The sequence below is a fragment of the Silurus meridionalis genome, chromosome 2 (genome assembly GCF_014805685.1).
Source record: "Silurus meridionalis isolate SWU-2019-XX chromosome 2, ASM1480568v1, whole genome shotgun sequence".
NCBI classification, from domain to species: Eukaryota; Metazoa; Chordata; class Actinopteri; order Siluriformes; family Siluridae; genus Silurus; species Silurus meridionalis.
Window position 1 is genome coordinate 2308245 of NC_060885.1, and position 14198 is coordinate 2322442.

The following is a 14198-nucleotide window of genomic DNA, read 5'->3' on the forward strand; positions in this document are numbered from 1 at the left end:
CCGACTTAATGACAAACAAGTCTACTAAACAGCTACTTCATTAAGAATACAATATTTAGCAATAAAATATTTATTTATTAATCATTGGACACCCATTTGAAAGCTGGCAGGATTCTAACCTTCACCACCTTCTTCCATATGGATCAATTTTCTGTTCTGATCTTAACAAAATACTGAGTAGGCACCATTCAGAGGCTGCATTTTTATGATGTCATCATGTAGAACTTCTTACAAAGTCTTTCACTCTATTTTAAAACTACAAATACTTGTATTATAAATACTGCCCTTCTCTGCCTATACATTTTTCATTTGAAAATTCCAGACTTTTCCAGAATTAAGCCTAAACCTCTTTAAGAGCATGTTGTAAGACACCAGATCACATTCGATGCACAGCATTTTATTAAAACTGTTTACATGCCGTCTTTTGCACCTTCGACTATTATATTGTTTACATGATTTTTTTGCACCTTTGACTTTATTATAATACACTACACTGTTCACATGCCATCTTCTGCACATCTTGACTGCTGCTGTATTTTTGCACTACAGTGTGTTCCTATATTCACTCCTGGGTATAGTTTTTACAGTTCACAGTACTGTATAATCAAGTATACAGCAGGTTTACTGGTCGGCGCTATCTTGGTTTTGTGTCTTGTCTTGTGTTGTCTGTCTGTACTGTTTTTTGTCTGCACTGTCTGCACCAGGCTGCACTTTATGTAGCTTTGTGTTGTGTTGTAGCTCTGTGTTGTTTAGTGTAGCACCAGGGTTCTGGAGGAACGTTGTCTCGTTTTTACTGTGTACTGTGTACCACTGTGTATAGTAGAAATGACAATAAAAGCCTCTTGACTTGACTTTCAAACATTTATACATTTCATCAACATTCAATCCTACAGCAACAGCAGGATTGTTCACGTGCAAATCACCAGGAAACTACAAAACAGAACTCCATCAACAGAACCACCTTTTGGCCGTGTCCACACAAATATGTTTTTTTGTTTAAAAATGCATATTTTCCTCACTGTTTTGGCCAGGAGTCCACACTGCGATAAAAGTGGACCAAAACGTAGCTTTCTGAAAACGATCTCCGGAGTGGATAACGATGACTTTGCAGAAATGACGCAGGTGAAAGTGTCTTATGATTTGCTAATGCGCTTTACAGGGACGTGTGTTTTCAAACGATTAAAAACGATTTTTTTTTACGTATCCGGATTTGTGTAGACTTTTGTGTAGACGTAGCATTTGTCTGAAATATTTTTACTAATTTTTTTATTTTAGAAAACTGGAAACACAATACTTTTTCATACTGTCCTAAATATGCGTAGGAACCCTGGTATTTGTGTGTGTGTGTGTGTGTGTGTGTGTGTGATTGTTCAGGAAACGTGTGCAATGAGTAAGGACTGCGAGCACATGCTGTGAGATGGAGATGGAGCAGGCAAAGGCTTCCATCCTACACGTTCTTCCTGTGTCCATGTGGGTTTCCTTCTGGTTCTCTTTGGTTTCTTAACAGATCCTAAGAACATGCTAGTAGGTGAACCGTGTGTGTTGTTTCGTGACTGTAGCAGTTTATTCAGATGAACAGAAATTGAGCCTCGACACGTTCTGCTGATTATCAAACTGGATTTATTTTTATTTTCTTCGAAATATCAAGAAAAAAAAAACAATAAATCAACAAGTCCTTACTTATAAACCCAAAAGTACAAATCTACTCATCTGAAGATCGTCTGTGTGTCAAAATCACAAAAGGCTTCAAAACCTTCTGACTACTGAACATTTTTAATTGCTAACACACCACATTCACGCTAACACTGTGTGTGTCTGTGTGTGTGCGCGCAAGGAAGAACACTAAACTGTCTGATTATGTGAGAACTCTAATCTATGGAGGTCACGCTGGTGCTTCTGTTCCACCACGTGTACTGAAATGGAGCCTCTAATAGCGTAAGACACTTTTCTAATGTCTTTAATGCAAGTACGTGAATGAGCATGTGACCCGGTGCAAAGCGTTTCCAAAAGTATCTGGAAGCTTTACTTTTCCCCACTCGTGTGTGGATCTTCCCCAAAATGCATGAAATTGTTGCTTCACTTGAACTAGGAGATCCAATCCTGCTCCAGCATGACAATGCACAAAGCCAGCTCCATGAAGATCTGCTTTCCATGGATTGGAGGATGTGGAAGATCTCCTGTTATAGAGCTCCACCCCTATTGAACACCTTTGGGATGAATGTGAATGTTGACTTTTAAAAAATCTTTTATAGAGCAGTTAGAAGCTCTGACAGCAGCTGAATTTTTACATTTTTTACTTTAAAATATATTAAATTGATTTGCTGTTTCTTTTTGTTGATATAAAATTGTTTTCTTTTCTTAAGCAGCTCTGGAAACTTGCTGGCAGTTGTCTTGCAAAACTACACACACACATTATATATATATATATATATATCTCGTGTATTATGCTATAAAAATACCTTCACACGTGAGATGACGTTTATTTATATCACAACGGCAGCTTTAAAGTCGCGGTCAGTCGAGTGTATTCACGTGAAGTCGCGGTCAGTCGAGTGTATTCACGTGAAGTCGAAGTCGCGGTCAGTCGAGTGTATTCACGTGCAGTCGCGGTCAGTCGAGTGTATTCACGTGAAGTCGAAGTCGCGGCCAGTCGAGTGTATTCACGTGCAGTCGCGGTCAGTCGAGTGTATTCACGTGAAGTCGAAGTCGCGGTCAGTCGAGTGTATTTACGTGAAGTCGCGGTCAGTCGAGTGTATTCACGTGAAGTCGAAGTTGCGGTCAGTCGAGAGTATTCACGTGCAGTCGCGGTCAATCAGGTGTATTCACGTGCAGTCGCGGTCAGTCGAGTGTATTTACGTGAAGTCGCGGTCAGTCGAGTGTATTCACGTGAAGTCGAAGTCGCGGTCAGTCGAGTGTATTCACGTGAAGTCGAAGTCGCGGTCAGTCGAGTGTATTCATGTGAAGTCGAAGTCGCGGTCAGTCGAGTGTATTCACGTGCAGTCGCGGTCAATCAGGTGTATTCACGTGCAGTCGCGGTCAGTCGAGTGTATTCACGTGCATTAGCGGTCAGTGGAGTGTATTCACGTGCAGTCGCGGTCAGTCGAGTAAAGCTGCATGTGAGATGATGGGAGTAGGCGGAGTTTACAAACCATATCATTTATCATCAGTGGGTTTAAAACGTTTTAAGCAAATCGTTGCAGACAGAAATCTCTTGTCTAATGACTCTTGTACTTTTTTCGTTGCAGAGGGAAAAAAAAAGCTGAAAAAAGAGCAGACGTCTGCACCTATGATTTAATGGTGGTCGCAGTCCTTTCACAGGCTCGGAGCCGTGGTGTAAACCATTTCATCTCCCACAAATCCCAGCGTTTAATCATCATCATTATTGTTCAGGCTTAAACGCGGCTGGTATTTCATTCATTGGGGTTAACGCGAACGCTTACGCCTTCTACTTTGCTTTACACCAGGTCACCTATTAGCATTAGCATGTGCTTGGCTGTAATATGACTTTTCTAGGGTCCTACATTCTGTGATTTGTGATTAATAGCATTTCCGCTACCTGAGAAACATAAACACCGCCTTGTTTATCACAGAGCTCGTATGAAGTTCCTCAAAACAGAACCGTTCTGTACCGCATCGACCCATCCCCTCCTGCCATCGTGAAAAGAAGCTCTGACGGAGTCTGGTACCGAACGTGTTCCTCGCTAGAATTAATACTTTACTTTGAGTGCAATGAACCATGATGCAGTCTCTGAGGTATTTCTGTACATTTCTTTTCCTGTTTAAAAATAAATGCACTGGTTAGTTGAGGTATGTCTTGAGTTTTAGGCCATGCTAAATTAAACAGCTTCATCCTGGTTTAAAGGAAGATAACGGAGAGAAAAGAAGCCTTTTCGAGGATTCTTATAATAACGGATATAATATAAAAAAAAAACACTTTAGTGTTAAAAATGGACATGACGTTAATCACGTCTCGGTTTATGGCGAGGAAATGCGATCATAAATGTTTAGATTTTTTATATGTAATTATGAACGTAAAAAATAAAAAACACGTTACTTATTATGTTATTAAAGGTCAGATCAAATGTTGGAGTCCGTGCTGCTGCGAGTTCACTAACGGGTTCAGTATTTTAAAGTAAAACCGCTCTGAAATGATACGAGGCCCGGAAGCTAAACCTCCGGGTTTATTGCTTGTGGGTTCGACGTGACGTCTGGACTCGCTGTTTAACGTCGCATGGCCTTACATTCAGATACGACGTTCCACCTTACACACTCCTGGGGATTGAACCTAGCACCAGGAAAAAAAGAAAAAGGGATGAAGAGATGGAATCGGCGTAGCCGGATCGCTGCCTCTACGTCTTTTTGGACGAAAGGTCCACAGCTTTCATGATGACGCTGGCGCGAGAGGAAGAAACTGAACAGGAGCTGAGGTCGAAGGTGAGCGCAGGGACGAACGGACGCCAAGGCTCCACGTCGTAGCTGATCATAGGAGAGTCCTCGCGGCAACTCGTCACCCAAAAGTTCGTCTTTTCCGAGGGGAACGAGTGCACCTTGTCCAGAACGCTAGGAGCGATCCTGAGCACAGACGAGCAAGACCCCACCGACAGGTCCTGAGGCTGGAGGTGTGGAAATAAAACATTTTTTTATTATTATTATTATATTATTAATTTATTATGAACAAACTCTGTACAATTCGCTTACAGTCAGTTTATTATTAATATTATTATTATGATTATTAGTAATAATAAACACTACTACACATTACAACTACTAATAATACTATAATAAACAACTATTAATAATAATAATAATAATAAATATAATAATAAATTCATAATCAAATGAATACAAGTAATAATATTGATAATAATACACAATAAATACTATAATACTGTGACAAATAATATAATATATAATATAAAACTACTAATGATACAAATAAATAGTCATAGAAAATGATTAACTACTAAAACTACCAATAATACAAAGAATAATAATAAACAAATACTAATACTACATCTATAACTAATTTTAATAATAAAATAAAAATACTAGCACTACTAATGATTAATGAATGTATACAAATAAATAAATTAGATATTAGTTATAAAAGAGCAACTTAAAATGTATTATAAACCGCTTTCACGTTTCTTCAGCATGTCAACTCTCACTTTAATCGAACTTTTACATTATTATTATTTTACATTTTTAAATATTTGTTAGGTTTTTGGTTTATTTCTTAGGTTTCGAGATGTTTTAGTTTAGTTTTAGTCTGAGGGTCTGTTTAGAGAGAGATTTTAGTGTTTATTTTAATATTTAAAGATATTTTATTTGATGTTTTAGAAATGTAATTCTTGTAGGGTTTTGAGATTAATAAATGTGTTTAAGACGAGGAGAAGCCACACACAGTAATCATCACAAATGTCTGATATTTGTCTACATGTGCTGGTAAACTCGTACACATCAGCAGTATCTGATGTGCAGCGGGAGCAGTGAGAGAACTGCAGATCTATTTTTAATTCTGGTTTTAAATAACACACTGAAGCTTTGAAAACTGAAAGTGCAAAAACAAAACTGAGTCAGAGAGAAAACGATAAACGTATCTTTAAAACAGACTGTAATCCAAACTAAAAATGTACACTAACATCTAGAACTACTAACATCTTAAATAGAAAACACCTAAAACTAAAAATCTCTTTACACAGAACCTGAAGCCAAAATTAAAAACATCTTAAAACATAGACACATTCGAAAAAAAAGAAACCAACACATTTTTTTTAGAAAAACTCTAAATAAAAACTAGAGATATAACAAACCCTAAACAAAATGTTAAAACCAAAAATAAAATAAATAAAACAAAATAAAAAAAAACACACTACAATATATCTGAACCTTAAAAAGAACACAAAAAAAAAAAACAAGGTAAAACTAAAATAGCTCCAAATAGATCCTAAAATTAAAGCTAAAAAACTAAAATGAATTGCAGCTAAAAATATCACTAAAACAGTAAAATCTCCACGGTGAAACACTAAAATAATCTCTATAAAACACAAAAACTAAAAAGAAACAAAAAGTAATAATTGAAATGGACTCTTACTGCAGTTGTGTAAGTGTGTAAGTGTATTAGTTTGTTAAATGTTAATATAAAAGCAGTTCCTGTTGGAGAACTTGGTGTGTAGAAGGTAAAGTTTTTACTGCAGTGGTGAAACTGACAAACCTCTGAGTCGTCTCCGCTGTGTGAGCGTTCCTCATCACTCTCTGTCAATGCAAAACAATAATTACAAATCAGCATGGTGTTCTGGGTCAACCCTCAACCTCAACTCTTACCCCTCAACCTCACCCTCAACCCTCACCCCTCAACCTCACCCTCAAATCAACACTCAAACTCAACCTCAACCTCACCCTCAAATCAACCCTCAACCTCACCCTTAAACTCACCATCAACCTCACCCTTAAACTCACCATCAACCTCACCTCAACCTCACCCTCAAACTCACCATCAACCTCACCATCAACCTCACCATCAACCTCACCTCAAACTCACCATCAACCTTACCCTCAAACCTAAAACTCACCATCAACCTCACCCTCAAACTCAGTCAACCTCACCTCAACCTCAAACTCACCCTCAAACACAACCCTTAACCCACAAACTCAGTCAAACTCACCCTCAAACTCACCTCAAACTCAGTCAACCTCACCTCAACCTCACCTCAACCTCAAACTCAGTCAACCTCACCCTCAACCTCACCTCAACCTCAAACTCAGTCAACCTCACCTCAACCTCACCTCAACCTCAAACTCAGTCAACCTCACCTCAACCTCACCTCAACCTCAAACTCAGTCAACCTCACCTCAACCTCGAACTCAGTCAACCTCACCCTCAACCCTCACCCTCAACCCTCAAATTCAGTCAACCTCACCCTCAACCCTCACCCTCAACCCTCAAACTCAGTCAACCTCACCTCAACCTCACCTCAACCTCGAACTCAGTCAACCTCACCCTCAACCCTCACCCTCAACCTCAGTCAACCTCACCCTCAAACTCACCATCACATTCATTAGTTTATTATTATTAGTTTATTGAAAAAAGTTCAGCTCTTCTTCTTTGTCTAAAACCGCATCACTGTACTTTCCACTTCTCCTTTCAGTCCTGTACAACAGTGTGGACGAGCTGTTACTATAATAACCACAACATATTACCATTAATACAAACCTGCACAACAGTCAGAGCTGCTGTTCTACACAAATAATCAACACCTTCTGACCAATCAGAAGTCAGCAGCACTGTGGAGTTACAGCACAGTCCTACAGCCTGACTTCAACATCAGATAAAGTACAAACATACAAATACAAAAACATACAAATACTGAACTGAAACAGTGTAAAGAATCTGGAACTGATACGTGAGCGAGTGTACAGACAGAACTTACCAGTGTAACATGACACGGGGGAGATCTGGAGCTTGTAGGGGATCTGCGTGGAGCTGACCGCTGACTCCTCGTTCTCTGTGGTGATCTCCACGACGGCGCAGACCTCTGGGAGATAACTCCCCGTCGTCTTGATCGGAGAACTGAGATCTGGGCTTCGATCAGATTCTGGTGAGGAGGAACGGCACAGAACGTCATCACACTTCCACCTTTCACACTGTGATCCAGTGACAGGAGAACCTCACCTGTTAATAAAACCGTGCTGTCCGGCAGCGTGTCCTGCTTGGACTGCGACTTCTGCTGTGTCTCGCTGTTCTTCACTTTCCGTCTCTGGACAGGACCCTGAAAATAAACACGTTTCCATCGGACACATGGTACTACTTTTGACACACATTCTGTATAATCAGGATGTGAACCCAGGTGTACTTACTTCTGCTTTTGCCTCCCGTTCCATCTTTTTCTTCTTTGCTAAAAAAGCATAACTTAGATGAGACTCAAAGCGTGTAAGCGTTAGGACTTGAAGACGACTGTGTTAATTGGGTTATGTTACGTTTTTTAGATGCGTATGAAACATCGTCATATATATGAGGTCGTATTGAAAGGTTTTTAAACTGGTTTTGTAACATGCCAACAGACAGCAGCACGAGGCTGCACGCGCCGTCACAGGGAGCACAGACCTTCATAAGTCAGTGTACCAAAGGACATCAGGAGCCGTGGGACTGGTGCTGTACTGACCACGTGCACCCTGAGACTGAGCTCCTCTTCACACGTGAGTTTCTCACCACAAACAACAGGATCTCACTCAGATAGGGATGGATAGATGGATGGATAGATGGATGGATGGATGGATGGATGGATGGATGGATAGATGGATGGATTATCCACCACTTCTCCCATTATATGCATTTACTGTATCTGCATAATCATCAGACCGAATCCCTGTGAATCAACTGTTACCATGGAAACCTACACATCTGTTTCAGCTGCTGTCCAAGAGAAATTAATTATTATTTTCTTATAAAAATAAAAAATAAAGAAAAGAAAAAACTATAAGTCTGGGACGTTGAGGTCACTAGTATGAATGCTCCAGAAGTCTGTTCACTTTCCTGTAAGCAAATAGCAGATTTGCATTCTGGGAATGAGGTCAGCTGGTAAGAATGAACTGGGGGGAAAAAAAGCAAACAAAGAAAAACATCCCTTTAACTCCACTGGCCTTGAGTCGAGTTCTCATTAGCTAGCTGACTCGCCTAAATGCAACCATCTTCCTGTTCTTCTGGATTGAAACCGGAATTGAGAACTAGTGAGCTCTTTATAAGTCGCTAGCGAATAGGAACATGCGCTACAAAAAGCCCCCAATGTGTTTCCTCAGACACATTGATCTCAAACCCCAAAGTCTGGCCAAATGTTGGTACATTTACTTCTCTATTCGAGTACTGAGATCCTTTTATCAGGTTTCACAAGCAGCAACTTTGATCAAACCTGAATATTTTAAAACTGTGTTCCACAGAACGGAAGTGAGATTAGAAAGGGTGGCTCTGAGGAAGACCTGATATATATAAAGGAATTTTGATTTGGTACATTTCATGTGAATTGTAAAAGGGAGAACTTGTTGCTCAGCTCTACACTGAAGACTCTCCACCAGACCAATTAAAATTTTTTGAAGGTGAAGTAGATGTTTTCAGGTTTTTGAAGGATCTCCATCCCCTTTTTACCTCTTCTGTTCTAAGAACTTATTTGTTTTATTGACTTCGCACTGGTTGCTTCTACTGCTCTCACTCTTCTCTTTGGAAACACCACATCTCCTTCTAGGTTTATCAGGTATAATCCCCATGTCTCCAAGTTTCCAGGGAATTGGATTTAGGAACTTGGACGTAGTTCTCCTGATAGATCTTGCTTATCTTCATTAATAGCTTTTTTGTCAAAAGTTCTATCAAATTTAGATTGTGTGCCATGACAGCGCTCAAGATTTGTTATTTATAAGAGCTTTTTCCAACTGTTTCTCCTAAAAATACTTCTGCTTAAAGACCTTTTTCTTTTTCCAATGCTTTCTCTTTATCTCTTGAAAGTTTTTAGTTTTCACAGAGAATTAGTTTTTCCAACCAAAAGTCAGAGCATTAAAAAAAAGGGAACCAATAAAGCATCAGAGCCTTATAGACTACCACCAATCAAGAGTCAGACGCTTAAAAATGAAAACCAATCAGAAGTCAGAGCCCCAAAAACTGAAACCAATAAAGATTTAGAATGACAGGAACCGATCAAGAATCAGAAGCTGACAAACTGGAACCAATCAAGAATTAGAAGATTAAAAATAAGAACCAATCAAGTGGCAGAACCCTATAGACTAGCACCAATCAAGTGGCAGAACCCTATAGACTAGCACCAATCTACAGTCAGGATCTCAAAAACTGGAGCCAATTCAGAATCAGAACTTTATAAACTTGAATCAATTAAGTGGCAGAACCTTATAGACTAGCACCAATCTAGAGTCAGGACCTCACAAACAGGAACCAGTCAAGAATCAGAAGCTTAAAAATAAGAACTAATCAAGAGTCAAAACCTTAAAAACTGGGGCCAATTAGGAATCAGAACCATATAAACTGGAACCAATCAATTTGCCAGAACCTTTTAGACTAGCACCAATCTAGAGTCAGGACCTCAAAAACAGGAACCAATCAAGAGTCAAAACCTTAAAAACTGGAGCCTTAATAAAACCCCAGAACTAATAAAGAGTCAGAGGTTAAAATACGAATCTGCTCCTTTGTGAAACTGATGTTGCTGCAACAGAAAAAACACTTTAAACCCTGTGGTTAATAAAAGCGCAGTGTAGAAAGTCATAAATAAAAGCTTTAGATTGGATTACAGTGTAAAGGCTTCGTTATCCTCAAATTCTATTATATCTCGCACAGATAAAAGCCTCGGTCACAAACTGTACATGTGAATACAATACCTTTCTTAGCTGCTCGCTCTGATGGAGAAAGTATGCGATACATCCTGAAGGCATTACTCCCACTTTTCATACTCTTGTCTTTTACTTCCTCGATGTCTGGCAAAGAGTTCATGGCACAGCGGAAGTTCGCCTTCCATGTCTTCGGGTCGGGTTTGTCCACGCCGGGGTGGTATTTTCCTGAGGAAAATTGTACATGATTTGGCTTTAATTTTAAATGTGTGTAGCTTGTAGTCATATCAAAGACGAGTCCGAAGCTTGTGGCCAGTGTAAAACTGGATTACTTTAGAAACATTGAGACGTAATCTGCACTTTCAGGCTTCAGTACAGATTGTGGATGTTTGATCCTTATCTTGAATAATTGAATGATTTTCAGGATCAGATTTTAGATTTCATAAAGCATAAAATATCTTTAAAAAAAAGATTTCTGGTATGAGAAAAAAAAAGAAAACAGCAAAAGGATGGGAATTTAACATTTCTTCATCTTTTTTTTCCATACAACAATCCACTCGTTTTGGTCAGTTAGTTATTTATATATATCTGAATATCAGTCAGTTATCATAAGTCTGGATAATAAAAGTATTAATTCCAGGTTTGACGTTTTTAAGCCGTGTAATTAACCAGAATTCAATCAGTATTTATGAACTTTTCAAGATGAACAGCTCATTTATTTAATAGCTCATGTACTGAGTACAGTATTAAACCCCTGTGGTGTGATACCTGTATGAATGGCCCAGTTCATAAAAAGCGGAGCGTCTTTATCCAATTCCCAGCCGTGCCGAGCCGCATGAATCCACGGGATCTGGAAAATCTTTTCCTCCTGGAAATAACAGTGATAAAACGTTTGGAATTAGTGAATCTGATCTAGCGTCATGCTACTGCTTCAGGAAAGAGGAGGCTCCATTCCTCTCACCTTATTAACCCAAATCAGGCCTTGGATTTTACCGCCGTTTATCTGCTCCTCAAGCCACGGACGCATCCGCTGCCTGTCGACCGGCATCTTCGCCCTGCTGTTCGGAAAAACACAGCAATCCATCAGACGCTTTATAGAGAAATGTTCTCTGTTTACTGATATAACTTTTATTAATAATAATAATCAGAAGAAGAAAAAGAAGTGGAAGAAGATACTATTATTATGACTACTATTAATTATTGGACCTGTTTATTAAAAGTTCATTTCAACAACAGAATGAAAGATTAGAAGCAAAAGCTAAATATATACATTTATTTTTACATTTGTATATATTGGAATGTATTTTTATTAATATTGTTTTATCCTACATAAAAAAAGAAAGAACTGTAAACGAACTAAACGGATAAATAATTTACCTACAATTTACCTATAAATAAAACCTACAATTGATTTTAATGGAAAAAATACTTTATACTAATTTATTCAAAAACATTAAATTAGATAATTTTAGAAGAATCAACTGATTATAATTACTATTTGACTTGTTATACAAGTAAACATTATTATTATTTTTACTATTATTGATATTATTATTATTATTATTATTATTAACAACAACAAATTCTAATTTGGATTATTTAATAATATTTCCTGGCATATTCCAGATCTCAGAACAACACTGGACTTTTTAAACACACACACACACACACACACACACACACACACACACACACACACACACACACAGGAGGTGCCTCAGGATATTGCTTAATAATAACACGCACATTCGCGCGCGCACACGTACACACAAGCGTGCTTTTTTAAAACATAGACACGCATTATGAGATTAAAAATAATAAAGATATATAACAATAATATATTATTATAATATATATATATATATATATATATATATATATATATATATATATATATATGTATATATATAATTCATCAGGAGATCTAATAATCTGAAGATGAAGGCAGTTTATGGGGTTATTATAAACACTGTTATTAGACTGATGAGATGTTCCTAAAGCTGATGATGGAGTGAATATGGAATCATAAACATAGTATTATATATCAGATCTATGAAATCTATAAAGATATTGCTGTCAGGTTTGTTTTTGGATGTTTGTAGTTGTCCTGGTAGTAAAGCTGTTACCTGATACAGGATCCACTGGATCACTTTTCCTTCCCCTCTTTTTCCCTCCTGTATTCTGGATGTTCTTTTCCTCCTCTGGTCACTGGATCCGTCTTTCTGCCATCGTGTCACTTCATTCCCGAGTTCAGAACATCAACACGACTGAAGACGTGAGAGAGAGAGAGAGAGAGAGAGAGAGAGAGAGAGAGAGAGATCAGACTGAAATCAGACAGCAGAAGTGCTACACCGCGAGCTCAAAGCCGATTGGCCCGTTTTCAAGTCGACGTGCAGTTCAGGGCGAAATGAAACAAAAAAAAAAAAAAACCGGACCCAAGTAAGAAAAACCCAGACAGGAGTGTGTACTGGAATCACCGTGGCGGACTCAGTTTTCTGGAACACGGGAACACTGCGTACTTCCGGAAATCGGTGACGTCACGAGCTTTTAAAGAGACTCGAGGCTTTGCTACGGGGTTGGACTGGTTATAGTTTCACTGTGTATCAGCAGAACATACACTCACTACTCACAACCCAACTAACCACCAAACACTCACAATCTAACCACTAACCAACCACCAACATCTCACAATCTAATCACCAAAAAATCACCAACAACTCACAATATAAACAATAAATAATCACCAAACACTCACAATCTAACCACCAAAAATCACCAACAACTCACAATCTAAACAATAAATAATCACCAAACACTCACAATCTAACCACTAAATAATCACCAAACACTCACAATCTAACCACTAAATAATCACCAAACACTCACAATCTAACCATTAAATAATCACCAAACACTCACAATCTAACCATTAAATAATCACCAAACACTCACAATAAAACCACTAAATAATCACCAAACACTCACAATCTAACCACTAAATAATAACCAAACACTCACAATCTAACCATTAAATAATCACCAAACACTCACAATAAAACCACTAAATAATCACCAAACACTCACAATCTAACCACTAAATAATAACCAAACACTCACAATCTAACCACTAAATAATCACCAAACACTCACAATCTAACCACTAAATAATCACCAAACACTCACAATCTAACCACTAAATAATAACCAAACACTCACAATCTAACCAATAACCAACCACCAACATCTCACAATCTAACCACCAAATAATCACCAAACACTCACAATCTAACCACTAAATAATCACCAAACACTCACAATCTAACCACCAAACACTCACAATATAACCACTAACCAACCACCAACATCTCACAATCTAACCACTAAATAATCACCAAACACTCACAATCTAACCACTAAATAATCACCAAACACTCACAATCTAACCACTAAATAATCACCAAACACTCACAATCTAACCACTAAATAATCACCAAACACTCACAATCTAACCACTAAATAATCACCAAACACTCACAATCTAACCATTTAATAATCACCAAACACTCACAATCTAACCACCAAACACTCACAATCTAATCACCAAAAATCACCAACAACTCACAATCTAACCACTAAATAATCACCAAACACTCACAATCTAACCATTTAATAATCACCAAACACTCACAATCTAACCACTAAATAACCACCAACAACTCACAATCTAACCATTAAATAATCACCAAACACTCACAATCTAACCACTAAATAATCACCAAACACTCACAATCTAACCACTAAATAATCACCAAACACTCACAATCTAACCATTAAATAATCACCAAACACACAATCTATCCACTAAATAATCACCA

General features: G+C 38.1%; 1 protein-coding gene across 3 annotated transcripts; it reads right to left on the bottom strand.

Annotated features, from left to right (window-relative positions):
• Nucleotides 1-1603: 1603 nt before the first annotated feature.
• irf2a (interferon regulatory factor 2a) lies at nucleotides 1604-13200 on the bottom strand. 3 transcript variants are annotated; one of them, XM_046874825.1, is made up of 10 exons: nucleotides 12801-13200; nucleotides 12450-12590; nucleotides 11285-11378; nucleotides 11092-11191; nucleotides 10375-10551; nucleotides 7858-7895; nucleotides 7673-7769; nucleotides 7431-7595; nucleotides 6215-6255; nucleotides 1604-4613 (listed from the first exon to the last, which is right to left on the bottom strand). In XM_046874825.1, exons 3-10 carry the CDS (start codon nucleotides 11369-11371, stop codon nucleotides 4350-4352), a joined length of 969 nt encoding a protein of 322 aa, XP_046730781.1. In that variant the 5' UTR covers nucleotides 11372-11378; nucleotides 12450-12590; nucleotides 12801-13200; the 3' UTR covers nucleotides 1604-4349. The 3 variants fall into 3 exon arrangements, with proteins under 3 accessions (XP_046730781.1, XP_046730763.1, XP_046730772.1); XM_046874807.1 differs by having other exon boundaries at nucleotides 11285-11381; nucleotides 12801-13198; XM_046874816.1 differs by having other exon boundaries at nucleotides 11285-11381; nucleotides 12759-13198.
• Between the last annotated feature and the right edge of the window lie 998 nt (nucleotides 13201-14198).